Source organism: Sesamum indicum, linkage group LG1 (assembly GCF_000512975.1).
Source record: "Sesamum indicum cultivar Zhongzhi No. 13 linkage group LG1, S_indicum_v1.0, whole genome shotgun sequence".
Taxonomy (NCBI): Eukaryota; Viridiplantae; Streptophyta; class Magnoliopsida; order Lamiales; family Pedaliaceae; genus Sesamum; species Sesamum indicum.
This window is the reverse complement of record NC_026145.1, coordinates 16,665,432-16,684,546: the sequence shown is the minus strand read 5'-3', so window position 1 is coordinate 16,684,546 and position 19,115 is coordinate 16,665,432. Positions and strand designations below refer to the sequence as shown.

The following is a 19,115-nucleotide window of genomic DNA, read 5'->3' as shown; positions in this document are numbered from 1 at the left end:
TATATATATATATATATATATTCAGATTCTCATTGACCCAAAGAAAAAAATCCTTATAATTTGGAGTTGGTGCTATATATTCTATGTGGGGAGAAGGTTAGGTAATATTGTGAGTGTAGGCATAATGCATGGAAAGAATCCATGCCATATTATGTAATTTGGAAGACATCCAATTTGGTGGGAAGTTCGTCAGCCCTTCTTTTTTTGAGTTTAAGAATACTTATTCATCCAATTTAGAGACATGCCGTTGCAGTGTGTGCTCAACTGCATCTGCATGGGGTCCCACTCTTACTCCTTTGCATTTCTCACTTTCTGTCTACTAATTTACTTACACACCTATGTAGTACAGTAGACTGTCCAAAATTTTAATTCAAATTGAGTTTGGTCACATCGTAAATTAATTATATATAAAGTATAATATATTTGTATTATAATTAATATGTAATTCAAGAAAAATATTTATTAGTATAATCACACTTGTTATATAACAAATTTGGTTCAACCAAATGGAATTTGAATTATAAAAAAAAATAGTAGAGAAAGAGAAGAAATGGCATGATACTCCTAATTTAAAGTTTACTCCGCAATTAATAGTAGTGTGTATTATTGCAAAATATGATTGAGTGAAGTCCAAGTCCAAGGGTGTAGGAGAGGTGGGGTGATGAATTATACCGAAGATGTCCTGTCCTACAAATGAGATGCCATAACATGTTCTTTGCTCCCCGTGTCGGCTTCCTTCATTGTTGTTTAAATGCACAAGATTATGAGTCCATAATTGATATTTCTCTTTATATTTATATTTATACTTATACGCCTTATGTTTTTATTTTCCTTCCACTTATTATATCTATCAAACCAAATATAATTTTTTACATGCTTATTTCTTTTTATTATTTTTTTTTACCTTAACCAAACGAACTCTAGGACCATTCTCCACAAACAAGAGGATTGTACTTAAATTATTAAATAAAAAATCCTTATTTAAAATAATTAAAAATTGTTGCTTTATTTTCTGAAATAAAATTCATAGATATTACAGAGAAAGTGCGTTCCCACAGGACCGTAAGTGAATACTTAAATATTTTTTCTTGTGTTTCGCAGATATAATAAGAGGACCAAAATGCAACTCAAAGCCCAAGAGATTCTTTTTTTCTCTTTATTTGAATTTTTTAATTAAAAAAATGGCATGAATAAATAGTGACACCCACAAAACCAAAACTACATCAAGTTTGTGGGCCCACTTTTCATGCTTATCGTCTACCCCTTGCTATAAATATATATATTAATAATAGAATTGATTTACATTTATATGTAGCTATCTAATTTATTTCCATTTTCAATACCAAAAAAAGTCCCTTTTTGGGGTCAAATCTAATATCACCTAATTTAAATGTCAAAATTGAAACTTTATAATTGTAAAGTTATATGATCCCATTCTATGAATCTTGGTCGATAACTAAATATTAATGAAAACTCACAATGTAATACTATATATAATTAATTTTTTTTTTCAAAATTATCAATATTAGAGGTCAATTTTTATATAATATTTAATCAGCAATCTCCACATGACACAAAAACTACTTCTGGCATTTGAAAAGCAAGGGTGATTTATGTAATTTTTTTTAAAATATGGATAATTTGTGTAAATAGATCATAAATTAATAAATGTACATGTAGCTATGCATAATATTTATTTTCTATTCTATGAAAGATTTTCAAACTATTGAAAATAATATTTAAGTAAAATAAGAGAACCCTACCATCTTCATGGTACAAAGATGCTTATCCTCCTATGTATTAGATCAAATCTTTCATGATCTCATAAAAGCATCATAATAGTGTGCATAATGATTAATTCACTATTTTGAAGTTGAAATTATTTTAAATATATATATATATATATATGTAATCTAATAATTTCGTACTTGAAATTTGTTGGAATTTATAGTTAGTCAACAATTATTTAATAAATTTAGATGCCCCGAAATCCCAATTGTGAGGTAGCTAAAGTGGGTCTAATAAAAATAATGGGGAGATGATTCCAAGTTCACGGTAATTACATTTTAGGCACATTTCTTATCGAATTACCAAAAAAGCCCACTTCCTTTTTTTAATGGTAATAATGATGGTGCTTTCGACTTTTCTTAAAAGGTTTTTAAGTGAGACGATATTCATGAATATTGTTCTACACCCCCTCCAAAAATGGTTAAATGACAAATACGTCCCAACAATGTGATGACCACTAAAGATACGAAGTTGACGGGTTTTCCTTTTGAGGACATTTCACTTTTACCTTTTCACCACCACTTCAATTCTCGGGGAACAACAGCTTGTGGAAGCACACTCTCATGCTGTAGCGCGTTCGCCACAGATGGTGTATTTTACAATGTGCACCTTTAATTATGAGTAAATGTCAATCTGACCCCAATGGATTATGATTTAGCATGAAAATTGGGGTATTAAATTTGAATCCCACCAAAATTAATGCATTACGATCTTTAGTAGATAAATATTTGTCGATACTTGATTCTCCTAAACTGTTAATTGAAAAGTATGCTAACTCATTTTTATACCATTCATACTAAAATATAATGACACGCATTATCAATTTATTGAAAGAATTGTTATATAATATTTTTTTTTTCTTTTTACAAGTCAAAAGCAATATAAGAAAGTAAAATCAAAGAAATGAAGATCGGACAACAACTGACTTCTACAAGTATATTTATAGATAGTAGAATTAACCTATTTATAGTCAGATATCAAAATAGCTGCACGGAATTTGGTCAAGTTACTATGATGCATTGAAGTAATAACATTGATATGATTTCATGAGAGTATGCATTGTATGATAAAATATTGTTCTTAAGTAATAATGTAATTGATGGGTTGTATATAGATTAATGATTATAATAATAATTTGTTTTGCATGGAGTGCACGCTCCAGAGTAGGAGGTTGAGGTTGAGGTTGAAGGGTGAGACAGAGACTGCCTTAAAAGCCAATAATATATATAATAATAAAAAATAAACAAGGGTGGAGGAGATGAGAAATGAAGCAAACATGGGAGGGGGGATAAAGCTGTCATTTTCCACATTCATATTAAGGTTCACAAATTTCTCTCCAACTGAAAACGACTGCGAGCAACCTGTGGTCTACCTGTATGTATCTCTATCCCCGATATATACATTAAATAATATATTATATATTTATATTATTATGTGTGGAAATTTATTGTGCATATATAAATGAGAGATGCGCACACCGACTTCAAATCACCTCTACTGTTTCTTCCTTTTACGTCTTTTTCTCTGTCTCTCTGTGTGTGTGTTGTCTTTTAATTTCTTCTCCTTCTCTGCAAAGTCTTGGTTGTTAGTTCTTAAATTCTCTCTGGAGTAGTACCCAAAAGGAGAGGTAGAAGGAACCGAAAATGGTGGATATCCAGACTGTGTGTTGTATGTGTGGCGATGTGGGCTTCCCCGACAAACTCTTCCGCTGCTCCAAGTGCCGCAACCGCTTTCAGCACTCGTACGTCTGCCTCTACTCCCCCTCTCTCTATATACCGATACACACACTCGTATGCGTAACTGTGTGCAAGGCTTAATTAGTTATTTCTGATATTGATGATCGCGGTTGTTAATTTTCATGGTATAATCATGATCATTATTATAATCTCAGCCTTTAATTTACATTATATATGATGGCCAAACTATATATATATATATATATATTATCACAACTGCCTTCATCTTTATTTATTTTAGTTGTGGATTAGAATAGGCAGCCCGGCCGTGTAATTTAATCTGAGTAGCTGAGGAGAATCACATATATATTTTAAAGTAATAATTTATAATTCCGGCAGGTACTGCAGCAACTACTATAGTGAACACGCTCAGCCTATTCAGGTGTGCGATTGGTGCCAATGCGAGGAGAGAAATTCGTCATCCAGGCATGGGATTTCTTCCAGGAATAATAATAATAACAGGTCCGCCCATGCAAATGAAGTGAGATCAGCCTACTCCGGCGACAAGATCAAGCAGCACCACCGCGAAGAGGGCAGCTCCGCCGCCGAGAAACCAACCGGGAAAACCCCTTCCCCACGCCCCACCACCCGCAGGTACAAGCTTCTCAAGGATGTAATGTGCTGATTATGGACTCAAGAATTTGAAAGAAAAAATCCCTTGTGTCCAATATGTATATATAATATAATATAACAATAATAATATTAATATATATATATAGTAGTAATTAATTTGTAGTGATAGTTGGAGGTTGTTTTCAAGTGTTTTTGTTGACTTTAAAGGAGTTGTAGCTACTTGGGCCATGTCCCTCTACCTAGGCTAATAAATTGTTACAATATATACACGACCAATCAGTACTACTTCATGTACTTGTCTTGTCTTAATTTTTCCTCAATTATAGATTGCCTAAATTAATATTTAAAGCATACTCTATTTCCTTTTCATCCATAATATTATATGTATTTCATACTTCAATGTTTCAACAAATACATACATGTCACTATTAGTTCATTTAAAAAACATTAGCAATATATTATAATTTTTGCATTTCGGTATTTCAATTTCATAGTATTTATAAGAATGTTGTGCGGATCATTGTCTTTGAGGTTTTTGTATTTTAAAATTTTATATGTATATATAGAAAAAAAGAAGGAAATATTCTAGAGATTTGGACATAAGGGTAGGTAGGTAGTAGGGTTAGGGTGTGGGGAATGGAGGGATACATAACATGATAACATATATAACCCCATTCGCGTTAATTGAAGGAGAGAATTGAATGCGGTTGGGGTTCCCTTTTTTCCACAACGATAAAAATTCATAGTACCTAAAGCTGTTAACTTTATCAGATTCATCGAAACTATCTACCACTACCCACTCTTCTCTCTATCCATTCTGCTTTTCCTTTTTCTAATTTTCATAAATAATATAAACCCCTCTCTCTCTTCCCATTACAATTACATGCAGGTTTTATTTTCCAGCTGGAAAACAATTTAATTTTATTTATATATATATATATAGCAAAAGTAGGTACGTGGGAATAGGGTAATTTATAAAGTTTTGAACACCACCTCATGCATCGTATATCTGTTTTTGTCGATTTGTGATTTACGCACAACAAAACTTTTTCACTAGGGGTAGGGGTAGGGGTAGGGGGGGCTTCTAACTCCTCCATCACTCGTAACTTCTAACTACCATTCCTTTCACCTCTTCCTTCCTCCTTGGTCGGGTTTTAAAATGAGATTGAGAACAACCCAATTCTCAATTTGTTCGATAATTAAGTAGTATTCAGAACAGGATTAGTAAATAAGTAGTATATTAATTTGTAATTGTAATCTTTCTTGATTTTATGGAATCTTTTATCAAATTAAATCAAGAATTCATGAACCCAAACATTTCATTACTATACCCCACCCTTCATCATATCTGTATAAATTCCTCTTCATTACACAAATTTAACTAACCAATCCCAATAAATTAAAAACTAAAACACGGATTAGTTGTGGCCCATGAATTAAAATTAGTTTAATTTCGTCGTTTCAACAACTCTGTTTTCTTTTCTTTTCAAGATAGAAAAAAGGCATGTGTAGCTGATTTGAAGATGAAGGAAAGTGGGGATGAATTAATTTATGATAAGTATTAATTAAAATTGGTATTAGAATGAGTTTGGAGTTGTGGCCAAACAAACAAACAAATTAATGATCAAAGAGATGCGTAGGCAGCCACATGCTGATTGCTTCCCTTGCAATTGCATTACCTCCAACTTTTTCTTTCCAACTTGGACGCAACAAATACACCTACCTTTCTCACACGGATTTCCTTTTTATGTTTAATGGAGCCTATCCTATTCATTGATTATATATATATATATATATATATATATATATTTTAAGTCAATACACGGTGAGGTTGACATACAAGGACTTTATTATATATTTGCTATGATTTTGATTATAATTAATATTTTTATTTCACTTATATAAATAATAATTAATTTATATTTATTATAATCATCCTAATTAGCTATACATAGAGAAACTATATTTGTTGTACTATCTATGATGTACTTGTGAGAAATATAATAATAACTCTACCTGTTAAATTATCAAAATTCATATCTATAGTAAGAAATATTATTTTGTGTTCCCAATAATTTAAATATTTAAGGTAATGCTGTCATTGATGACGTCCGAATTTGAAAAATTCAATCACATTACTCACGTTTGTGGTCAATTTTATTACTTTATCATTTTTTTTTTTTAATGATTGGAAATGCAGGGTCACCTACACCTAGGGACTTTTTTCTATAGGTAAATCAACATTTACCAATGATATGTTAATTAAAAAAATAAAAACTAAGCTAATATTTACTAATGATTATTTATCCCAATCAGCATCGCGTCATGCGACGTGAAAACTTATGTCTTGAAGCAATATATGGTTCCCATGCCACATGCTGATTCTCATGCTTAATTAACGTCTCCACAATGTAAAGATTCATCTTTGGAACTCTAATAAATGAATATTATGTCAATTGAGATTAATTCTAATTTTTATTAATATTAATAAATTCGATAAATTTTAATTAATGCGTTGAACTATTTATTAGACAAAACAAATAATGTTCATATATCATATTTTTAAAATCACAAAAAAACTACGTGACGTCTAATTACACCATATATCAGGAGGGCGGACAGTGTAATTATTTTTAATTCAAAAATTAAGAAATAATTATTTTAATTGAATATATAAAAATATTAAGAAATATTGAGAAAAGGAAAAACGAATAGAACGTGGAAGTCAAGAAAAGGGAAAAAAATAAAAATTGAGTGAAATATTTTCAAAATAAAACAAATGGTAGATTAGAAAATGAGATAAGAAACATACTTTTTAATAATAAAAGAGTTTACGAATGACGTATTAATTCAATAGTTAAGATTAAGATTTTATAAATAAGTTAGATGCCATATATCCGAATTTCATTTACGTGCATATCCATTTTATTTAAAATAAATTTATTTAATTTGAGTACATCTACTGAATTGATATATTTATTATTCATTATTATTGATGATTACGTAATCAAGCTTTTTAAAAAAAAATAAAAAAGTAAAAAGTTTTATAGGGGAAAAGATGTAGAAGGGCAGGTCGTGGCATGCGACAAGCCAAGTGTTTGTCCATCAATGCTACAACTTCCTAAACAATCCCAATATTACATTGATACGTCAAATCAAACTCTACGACGTCGCCTCTTCATTACTACTTAACTAATTACCTACTCTTACGTTTCACATCCTTAATTTAATTATTATTTATAATTTAACTAAACCCCTCAATTGTCTGTGGATTAATTTGGGTAGGGTTTTCAATTCGGATCCTATCAACAAAAATATTGGACATTAACAAGTGCATTAATTCTGAAAGACCTGATGCAGTACTAAAAGTTATGGACTCTTAACTTTTTAGTTGAGATGTGACGAAAGAATAAAGTTGAGGCCACTAATGTAGATTTTGGAGTAACATCAGAATCTTTGCTAATTTCAATCATCAATTCCAATTATTTTTTCTTTTTCGTTAATATATTTTTTTTAAATATATAAATTATGTCGAATTTATTTCAAATATAATATGAGATGTAATATTTAATTTATAATAAAAATAAATAAAACTGCTCAATAATATGTCTGACATACTTTTCATTCAATTATTTGATTAATGTATATTAGAGGCCATATATATATGAATAATTATATTTGCACTCCTCATTTATTGTCTTTTTACATAAATCACCTCTACCTTTTAAAAAATTATAGAAACCACCTCTAACAGCCTTTAAAACCCAAAATGCTCTTGTGGACTAGGTAAACCTCTTCAACAGGAGTATCTTTCAAAAGTTAGAGATGATTTTTATAATTTTTCGAAAGAGATGAATGATTTGTATAAAAAAAATAGATTAAGAGAAGTAAATGTAGTTATTCCACATATATATATATATATATGGATGGATTATATATTTTGTGTTGGTTGTAAGCTCCTTTATTCACCCAAAGTGGTGAAGGTATGTAGCTTGTGGCTGAAAATGGTGCAATGTCAATTCACGACACGTGTCAGGCCCATTCAAGTCGTAAAGGATAAGTTGTACATAAGAACATCTTGATTATGTTTGAGAAATTTTTACCGTACATTTAGTTGAACTTATTACAAATATCAACGAACGTGTGTGATGAAACTTGTACGAAGCTGATGTATGTTTCGCCAAGTTCATCATGTTATGAGTTCAAATTTGGTAATGCATGTTAGATGCTATGTTTATTATAATAATAGGTATGTTTAAATTTTATTTATTTAATATCATTGATTAAATCATAATTATTATTATTTTTATTAAATATAAATACTTGACATGAATAATTATAATCATTTTATTCAATTAATAATAGTTTATCGTTTTAAATTAAAAATAGAAAAAAGAAAAAAAAGCAAGGAATGTATATAATCAGAAGTAGACCAATAAAGTATATTTCTCAATTTTATGCCCTATATAAATATGCCATCCATTTAGGAAAATGAACACAGAATTTTTATGTTAAGAAAAATTATATCATTTATATCCAAACATTAATCGAAAAATACATATAGAATTATCTCAGTCTATATATATCCAGATTCATACATAGATGTACTTGTAGTAAGAGTTCGATAGGCATAGATGGGCAATGACTCAATCAGGGCCGACTGAGGGATGGTGAACTTTTTGTTTTACTCAAATCAAGTTTAATTGAATCAAATGAATCACGGAGCAAGTGTGACTGGTTACTTTCTTTGAACTGTATCAATCATCTAATAAATGTATTACATATGCATATAATTAGTTTAAGTTCAACCAAACTCGATTTAGATAGAATTTTTTGGATGGTGATATAAAGGGCAAAATATTATTTTTACTCCCATAAAACAAGAATAAAATTTTTTTTTGTACCACAATTATGTCAGATGACGCTATTAATTACATAAAACTTAAATCACATCTTTTTAGTCCCAAAATCACAATGCATTTTTAGTCCAAAAACCACAATGCACATAACTTTTTGGGACTAAAATTACGTGAGTATGATTCATGGGACTAAAAGCGACACCTCTCATAATTCTGCTAGCAAAACAAATTGTGTTATTGTTTTATGGGAATAAGTGCAATAAAAGAAATGAGAAAATCAGTGTTAAAATTATATATTAATTCTAGCCAATTACATGCACAACCACAATACGAACATCAACATGCAATTAACCCTAATGATCTCTTCTCCTCCAACCCTCCAATGTAAACCACCATTGGAAGACATATCCGATTCAGCGAAACCCCGAAACCTGAAATTAGGGTTTGAACCATACAGCGCTTGCACCCCTTTAATGTCGTCAACCTTCAATTCCACTTTCTTCTCCCTCGGTTTCAAGCTCGGATACATCACCGCTTCTCTCGCATTGCTATGCGCCAATCCTAAAAGATGACCAATCTCATGTGTCGCCACCGACTCCAAATCCACGGCTGTGTCCGCCTTCTCCGCCCTGAAGTCCACCGCCCACGTCTCCGCTGCGTCCAGGTGGAACCGCCCGCTCTCGGGCGAAAATGCATGAGCCAGCACACCGAGCACGCCGTCGAACGCCTCCCCGTCGCCGTGGTCTCCGTAGTAGAACCCTATTTTGATGTCCGCGAACCCGTAATCATCTGATTCCACGAACTTAACTGGGATCACCGATGCCCAGTGCGAGAAAGCCCGTTGAAAAGCACCCCTTAAATCCTCCTTGCTCAGAGAAGTGATCATGTTTTTGGGTGAGAAGGCGTAGGTTAGCGTCATGGGAATATTCCGTCCCCACCTTGGCCGCCCGGTGAAGTAGACGTAGTTCTCCATCGCGTGCATCGTTCTCCAATTGTCAGGGACGCCGCACCTCGGCGACATAAGTTGAGAAAGTGTACGAGAATCGAGCTTTCCGGTAAGGGGAAGGCCTAGATTCTCCTGATATCTTGCTACGGCGAGTTCAAGATCCGTGTCGAATACATCGGTCGCATTTGTAACGTCTTCACTCTCCAAATAACCAAAATTTCCGAGGTATTGCTTGAGCTTAGAAATTCCATTGACGAGGCTGCCCTTGCTGGCATCCTGGAATTTCACGAATTCTTGCCATGTGTAGCTTTGGTTGATATTAGGTAAGGATGGTGTATTAGTAGGGTTTATGGTGTAAATGGGTGGTGCTCTTGCATGAATGGAGGGGGAAGAAGAGAGGAGAGAAAGAAGGAAAAAACAAGGAAAGAATGAGGTCATGTTAGTGGTCTATGGAGGTGAATATGATTTAACATGGAGACAAGAGAGAAGCTTTGTTATAAAGAAAAAGGGGCAAATCAAGAATGCAATGATCAGATTGTGAGATATCATTTCATGCTGGAGTAGTATTCTTCTAATCAAGGTTTGATGAAATTGGGATTTTTTAATATATAGTTTTGGTTGGTGTTGGGTTAAGTCGAGTTATGAGTTTTATTGCTGACTTTGGGAAATTAATCATGGATGAAATTGGTTTGTTTAGGAGGGTGATTGTAGATAAATATGTATATATATAGCCCAATTCTCTTGGAAATTAACTAGGTTGTTTGGTTTGATACAATATAATGCATGCAGAATAGTGATGAATTAAGTTTGGGATTGTTTGACGTCCTATATCTTTTCTTATCCAAAAAATTAGATGAACTAGTTTGGATGACATGAAAATAGTATTTGGTTATATATGAATCGACTCCAACTGGTAAAACTGTAATGATATATATATATATATATATATATTGTAATAGAAGTTTGATATTTGGGGTATGGTGAGTATTGTTGGTGTTAGAAGCAAGAGATATTTTGTGGTGAGAGGCAGAAGTTTGGGATTGTTTTGAGTTAGAAGTTAGGAATGGGGTCTGGAAGTTGGAAGTTGGAAGTTGGAAGTTGGAACCAAACTCCTCATCCTAACTTCTGTTAAATCTCATCATTCCTCTGCTGTTGCTTTCTATACTTTTTACTTTTCTTCCTTCAAACGCCCAAACCATACTGCACTACACACACACCACTCATGCATTCTTCTGTTTTACAAATAAACTGACGTGTAAATGACTCTATATGATTAATTGGGAGTGGGGTTATATAAATCTTTTTTAAACTTAAATTAGATTTATTTGACTCAAATCAATTATAAAATAAGTGTGATTTACTTGTGTTATAATTGATTACTTTTTCTGAATCCTCACTTCAAAAAACTCAATACTAATAGTGGACGACACCTATATATATATATATATACATATCAACAACAATACAAAGCAATATTACATCAGAATAAATGTAATATATGAATGCGAGGTGAATTTAATATTATTATATTATTTGTTATAATTATAAAATTATTACATAGAAAAAGTAAATAAAGGATAAAATTAAAATTTTATATGATTTTTTTGTTAAATGTCGATATTTCTCTTTCAAATCCTAATAAAAGAAAATAAGGTGTAAAAAATAAATTTTGGGAGAGGACGTAGAACTTCTTTGGATAAAAGTATAATTTTATATCTTTAGAGGGGGTTTAAATGTAATTAACCCTTACATACTAAAGTAGCTTTAATTCTACAATTAAATGTTTGAACCACATGAACAATTTGTACAAAAATAAAAAAGTGTAATGGGCTATTGGGCTGATCAAACATATTTTCTACTGGACTATGATCTTATTTCTAAATTTGAGTTTGGGCTTCATAATGTATGTAAGATGGGCCCAAGAGCTGAACTATTCTGCCTTTCTCCCTTGTCATCAAACACACTTATTGCCACAAATGACTAAGAGACTATCAAATAAGCTGAGTTTGTAAATGTTTTATTTTGTAACTTTATAAGAAATTTGAAGATGTTGGAGAAACATTCAAACTCAAAAACTTTGAAATATTACTACTTTTAAAATTTTAACAACCTCTTTCAATTAATTACGAAATTACCATCATATAAGCACCAATTACCATCATATAAGCACCAATTACCATTCTGCCTTTCTCCCTTGTCATCAAACACACTTATTGCCACAAATGACTAAGAGACTATCAAATAAGCTGAGTTTGTAAATGTTTTATTTTGTAACTTTATAAGAAATTTGAAGATGTTGGAGAAACATTCAAACTCAAAAACTTTGAAATATTACTACTTTTAAAATTTTAACAACCTCTTTCAATTAATTACGAAATTACCATCATATAAGCACCAATTACCTTACATACAAACTTTACTACATTAAAATATTAAAAAATAATAATTAATTTGGAAATATGAAATGAAAAATGAGTGTGACAAAATTGAAGAGGGTGGTTATTGTTTGACCAATTAATAAAAACTTGACCAAGATTGCAACAAACAAAGAAGAAGAGGAGAAAAGGATTTAAGCATAGTGGAAATGGTCCCCCTTTAAAGTCTAAAATCAAAGAAATGGGCATGCAAATTGCAAACCATATATATATATATTCTGTTTCTGTATCTCTTATCCATATTGTTTCATGTGTTTCATTAAAAGAAACAGTGCTGTTTACGATGAACACAACGGACCCACTTTTAACACCTACCATATCATTACCATCCATCCATCCATGTTGTTGTTGTCGGCAGAGACCCATTACAACACCTTCACATTTATAATGTATGTATTTGGTATTTGATATTTGATGTGTGTCAAAGTAAGTTGATTAACATGAAAAGAGTTTCCCCACTCTGGCAAACAAAAGTGAGGTTGGTGGAATATCTGATTGTCTCACCTTTGGGTGCTACTGTTTTACCCCATATAATTATTACCTTTTCTCCTTATGCTCTTTTTACTTTTTCTATTATCCCCCAAACTTTAACCAATAATTTTAATTACCTCCTCATCAAAATTCAAATTTAACAAGTTAAGAAATATTAATTCGTCTTTGGTTGTAATATTGAAGTCTATTTTTGAGAATTATTAATTTTATTCATGAAAATATGCAAATCTCTAAATTTTAATGAATTTGATGAGCTTCGCCAACCACCCAAAATAGTACAATCCTTTTCTTTAACAAAGAAAAATTTTCACTTGTGTTAGGTTTGACTGCATTAAATTCAGTCCCAACTGCATTTGTTATTTGTTTAACGACTATTCTTCGACTTTACATTAAATTATATATCAAGTGCAATATATAATTAATTACCTAATTAGATTTTATCAAACTTATAAGAGCCCATGACCTGTAACCCATAAAAAAATTTTCAACTGTAAATTTATATGGTATTGGTGAATTTGAACAAGAGAGGAAGGAGATGAAAAAAAGTGTGAAAGCATGCATCACCTACTTCTTATTCAATATCATCATAAGTCGTTTTCCAATTAATTGTAGAAGCAACTTATTGTTATCTCAAAGTTAGTGTTGACCGTACCTACACTTGTTCACTTCACTCAACACCCATTTCTTTATAAGATTCATAATATTTATTTTAATTATAACATCTTGTAAGTTTTTAATAATATTTGGAGTATCATGCAAATTAAGATAGATAGATATAGCCATTTTAGTATATTTTATTATTATTATTATTCATGAATTTCTTGAATCTTCTCTTATTATTATAATAACTCTAAGCGTGAGTGAGAGAGAGAGAGAGAGAAGAAAAGAAAAGTGGAAAAGAATGGTGAAGAGTGGTCACAATCAAGCAATATGGTGGATCTTTGTTGAAGTATGAGAAGTTGGCAGATGAGTGTATGGGCCCTACCCACTTTACAGACTGTTGCATTCAACAACGTTTAAAGTCGCGTTACCAATTCATTCCTATTCCCTCACCCTCTAAATGTATATCTCTATTATTTCATTCACCGCATGCCCCTTTTTTCCGCTTCTACTCTCTGCTCTATACCAAAATTCTGCTCAATTTCTTTTTTCTTTTTTTTTAATTAGCAAAAGAAACACATGCATTAGATATTCACCCCAATTATTTTGATAACATTAGCACTTAAACCAATGATATGGAAAAAAAATTCACTACCAACATTTAATTTAAAAATTCAATGTCTAGTTTATGGGGTTAAATTGATTTTTACCCCTTGTGATATATCAAAATATCAAAAATTTTTAATATAAAAAATCATTCCTATATTATAAATAAATAATCACATCGCTCTTCGTCAATTTAAACTTATTTTTTTCAAAAATAATGACTAAAATACCTTTTCTAATGAACAGATGAAATTAGATCTATTTTTCTCAAGTAGAGTAGAGTAGTGCATTTTCTCAAGTCCCATCATCATCATCTCTTTTTTATCTGCTATTTCACTCAGCGTCTGCGTCAGCCCCCACCTCTCACCATTCTAATCAAATCATTTCAACTACAACTGCTCGCCTTTTGCCTTTTCTTCTAACTCTCTTCATTTTTTCCTTTTTGTTTAAATGTTTTGTATTTCTATAGCTACTACCCGTTTTGGTATCTATTCTTCACTATGAACAACAAGATAAAAAAAAAAATACAAGGGAATACAAATTTTACTAAATGTTTTCCAGCCATTTTTTACCTTATTTGATTATTATGCACCATCAACATATATAATAATTGAAATTCAAGAAATATTAAAAGTCAATTACCATCCGTTCATAATAATATAAATGAAACCTGCACTGAATCATATGTGATAAGAATTATAATCCCTAACATTTTGAATAGAGAATGAATAATTTTTAACTACTATGCCGTCATCACATAATCAATTTATTTTTATATTTTTATAGTAGATTTTTCAGCAGTTGATATGTTTACCTGAATTCTGTGTCTGAATAGCTCACTCATCAGTCTGCCTGCAAGAAAAAATAGCAGCTTTTTTCTCTTAAAAGAACATAACCCTATTGGAGTAGAACACAGTTAAACCATACCCCTCCAACTGTCCCTATTTTCATCCCTCCCATCACTTCAATCTAATCTTTTCCCAATTTTCCATTTATATCCCTTCTTCTTCTTCTTTTATAAAAGCAAAACAAGCAGCAGCAGTAGCAGATTCCCTATTCTGGGCTGCGCCATTATTTCCTCTTTTCTGTATCTACCAACTACCCTAACTACAACTACAACTACCCACCACTGGAAGGGGCTGCTGCTGGGAGAAACATGGAATATTATTATTGGAACAACAACAGTACTAGTACTAGTAATAGTAATAGTGCGCGAGGGCATAATGGTAATTGCTGCAGCATCCATGCATGGGAATCCTCCTGGGAGCTCGCTACTAGTAGTAGTATTAGTGCCACTACTTCAAGGGCAGACTGGACCAGCTACACTACTCTTCATAACTCATTCAATTATCCACCCTCCTCCTCCGCCGCCTCCGCCACCGACAGGCAAGTTGGGCCCAGTGCATTTCACGCGCTCATGCTGCAGCAGCAAGAAAAGAGGAACGACCCCCATTATTACAAACCCGACCCTCTCTTGACGTGCTTGAAGCTGGGCAAGAGGCACTATTTCGAGGACGTTCCCACTCCTCCGCCGGCTGCTGGACCAGCTTCCTCTGTCACCAAGAAAGGCAAACCCTACTACTCAACCCGTGGAGGGCCCTGCTCGGCTCCCCTGGTGGGGGCCACTCCGGTTGTGGTTCCTCGGTGTCAGGTGGAGGGGTGTGAGGTGGTGCTGTTGAATGCCAAGGACTACCACAGGAGGCACAAGGTCTGTGAAATGCACGCAAAGGCTCCCAAGGTGGTGGTTCTTGGGATCGAACAACGATTCTGCCAACAGTGCAGCAGGTTTGGTTACTTTTAGTGTGTGCACTGTGTGTTTTTCATATATATGCATATCAACATGTATGTCTACGGACATGACAGGTTTCACGCAGTGGCGGAATTTGATGAGTCGAAGAGAAGCTGTCGGAGGAGATTGGCGGGGCATAACGAGAGAAGGAGAAAGAGTTCTCAAGAACCCCAATCTCTTGCAAAGAAACATTCTCAAGGTAATTAGTCATTAATATTAATGTTACATGAATAGGGAAAATTGTAGCTCAAATGACACTCGCTCAAACCTAAATTAATCATATGTCAATTTCTGAATATGTAATTAGTTTGGTTCGTCTAAAGTTTTCTTACTCATTGATTTAATTTGACCAAATTTAATTTAAAAAAGAAATCTCACTTGTCTCTTTTTTTTTATATGAACTGGAGTGCTTAATTTAGAACAACTCATCTTATATTATGCTACCAGCTGCTGCTTTTGCACCACTTAAATGAACATGTCCTAGCTAGTGTAAACTTACAACTCAAATATTATTAATTTTTATGTATGTCATTCAATAAAAATATATTTATATAAATAAAAAACGTGCTTGTACTAGTATATATATGCATTTATACTCCATTAACAACACTTTACAAACAGAATAGGAATATCAAATTCATATAAATCACCCCTAATGTTAATTTAATCTCATTGATCCACCATCATGATTAAATATTTTTATTTGCTTTGTGAATTGTGGCTGAATGCGGAAGGGGGACTGAGTGAATATGCCCTCCATACCTAATTGCCAGATTTGATGTTCTCATTAGCTACATGCATGGCCACATTTTGAGTTGATAATCTCAGACACTGCCACTTAATCTTGTAGACATCAAAATGATGGGTGCAGGAAGACACGCCCACTTCCTTAATAGCAGCCAGTGTGCTCTCTCTCTTCTGTCATCAACAAACTACAATCCCTGGAATATTACGCAGCCGTCGGCCGATCTTCCGGCGAGGTGCAGCGCCGCCCTGCGCGAGCTCATCGCCGAGAATCGGGCTTCCATTTTGGCTGGCAGGCAGCTAATGGATGGCAACTACCAGGTAGAGGACTACTGCAACAATAATACTTCAGTCGGGGTGAAATCTAATTCACAAGAAAGCCAAGGACATGTGACGTTGGACCTAATGCAGGCTCGGAATTCGGCCTTGGGGCTTTTGTCTGTCCATGATCACAAGGCGTCCACAGAAGGAGATGAAGAAGGTTGTTCTGATGAGTTGTGGAAGCTCCCATTGGGTTACTGATTATAAGGGTTGAGATTTTATTCTTTTCTATATGGTTTTAAGACAGAAGTATGTGTGTGTGAGAGAGAGAGTGTGTGTATGGCGTGTGGTACAAATAATTTCGAATTTCGTACAATTATTATCTTGAAACATAATATGATTCTTATTTTTGCTTAAATAAAAAAAGAAATTAAGTAGTTGGATGAATTTTAAGGATGCAATAAAAAGGGTAATGTTTTTGTGGGAGGAAGAGTTGATTCATGTTCATGTGTTGCACTTGCTTCCTGATTGAAGCAACCAACATATATACTCCAATTATTTGGGAAACGTGGGCTGAACAAAATCATTCGGTCCCTTCACCCCGCTCTGCTGGGCCTTGTACAATTTTACTAAATTTCTGCGCATGCATTTTGCCTACATCGCTTACTGGGTACTTATATGAATTATTTATTATTCAAGTTTATTTATATTAATGGAGAAAGCCAAATTTACAATCATATAAACAAATGAAAATATCTTATTTTTACGAATTGAGGCAACAAACTCACACACTGACTTTTTAAATAATATTAGTAATAACACAATTCAGTCATATTTTTCAGATAGGTAGAAATGGTATAATCAAAAAGGGTTTGAAATGTAAGTTGATGTCCCATAATTTTAGAGGTCATGGATTCGTTTGTTTTATACATTAAATATTGTGTGTACTGAATAGTAGGTATTGATTATTAGATTTCATTTATTTGATATTATTGAACAAAATATTTTTATTGTGATAATTGATATTCGATAAAATCAATTAATAATAATTTATTGATATTACTAAAACAAAAGGTGTGAAATGTTTGGGGTTGAATTCTTGAATAATTTTGGGAAGGAATAAGAGAAGAGGGGTGAGAAATTCAAATAAATGCAACTACTCTTATTGATTGATGTGGAAGTGAAATGGGGAGAGAGAAGGTGAGGTGTGTTATGGAATTGGAATTGGAATTGGTGAGGTGTGAAGATTTGGGAGGATATTCTCTTCAGATCTCCTCATACAACACCTTCTGCTTCTGCTTCCACATACATACATACATACATACATCATAATTATATAAATGGATTTTTATTCAACTTTCAAGATTTTGTGGGCTGGGCCCTAATAAACAACTCTGATGAAAACAGATTTGCTGTTTCTATTTTCTCACAGTGCTCAGTAAGTGAAGGAGAGGGAGTAAAATAAATACAGTGTTCTCATATTTTCTTATCTCCCCACCCACATATCTTTGCTTCTGCAAATATTCTTCTTTATCTAACCACAAATATATTTGTTATGATTGCTATAATTTTCGATTGTTGTTAAATATATTCTACCATTAAATCCCTCCAAGCAATTAACAGACAACTGAAATGGTTAGCAAATCCAACTTTTATTCTGAAATATACCAAAAACATAAGCAATAAATATGACTTCTTTTACATTTGTATTTTTTTTTTCTCAAGTATAATCAGAGAGATAGAGCCAATAAATGACTTATTAAAAGATCATAATACCCCTGCAAACTGAAAAAATACTGCAAGAATTTGCATGTTTTTATTCATGTTGGATCGATCCATTCTGCACCACTTTAAAAATTCTTAGATTAATAGAGCTCAATATCACATATTTTGATGTGATTGGTTCAAGTCAGCCAATATTATAAATATTCATTAAGGCAACAATTTATTTGTACATATGGTTCTAAACCAATTTTATCTATCCGAACAATTATACTAATTTAAGTATCGAAACAATATTATTGACAGAAGATGAATGAATATATTCAAAATGAATCAAGTAAAATCTAGATAGGAGTATGAATGTTACTAATTGCTAAACATAATATCTTTTTAAATTCCGAAAAGAGATCAAAGAAAGAGAAAAGGAATAACATCTTTTATTATTTTCACATCCATCTCCATCACCTTCCCTTCCTTCACATGGCAGTAAACAGTAGATAGAAACATGATGACTGAAATGAAAAAAAAACAATGGACCCACAAATTCATGCTTTTATGACCAAA

General features: G+C 32.5%; 3 protein-coding genes across 4 annotated transcripts; 2 read left to right on the top strand and 1 right to left on the bottom strand.

The window, feature by feature from the left end:
- On the top strand, positions 3,261–4,417 carry LOC105170847. The gene is made up of 2 exons (XM_011091773.2): positions 3,261–3,529; positions 3,864–4,417. Exons 1-2 carry the CDS (start codon positions 3,432–3,434, stop codon positions 4,147–4,149), a joined length of 384 nt encoding a protein of 127 aa, XP_011090075.1. The 5' UTR covers positions 3,261–3,431; the 3' UTR covers positions 4,150–4,417.
- On the bottom strand, positions 9,148–10,468 carry LOC105174186 (metalloendoproteinase 4-MMP). Its single transcript, XM_011096212.2, has one exon. The coding sequence runs from the start codon at positions 10,338–10,340 to the stop codon at positions 9,267–9,269; it is 1,074 nt and encodes a 357-aa protein (XP_011094514.1). The 5' UTR covers positions 10,341–10,468; the 3' UTR covers positions 9,148–9,266.
- LOC105170831 (squamosa promoter-binding-like protein 7) lies at positions 14,895–17,475 on the top strand. 2 transcript variants are annotated; one of them, XM_011091763.2, is made up of 3 exons: positions 14,895–15,820; positions 15,899–16,023; positions 16,696–17,475. In XM_011091763.2, the coding sequence occupies exons 1-3, from the start codon at positions 15,192–15,194 to the stop codon at positions 17,088–17,090; spliced, it is 1,149 nt and encodes a 382-aa protein (XP_011090065.1). In that variant the 5' UTR covers positions 14,895–15,191; the 3' UTR covers positions 17,091–17,475. The 2 variants fall into 2 exon arrangements, with proteins under 2 accessions (XP_011090065.1, XP_011090056.1); XM_011091754.2 differs by having other exon boundaries at positions 14,900–15,820; positions 16,675–17,473.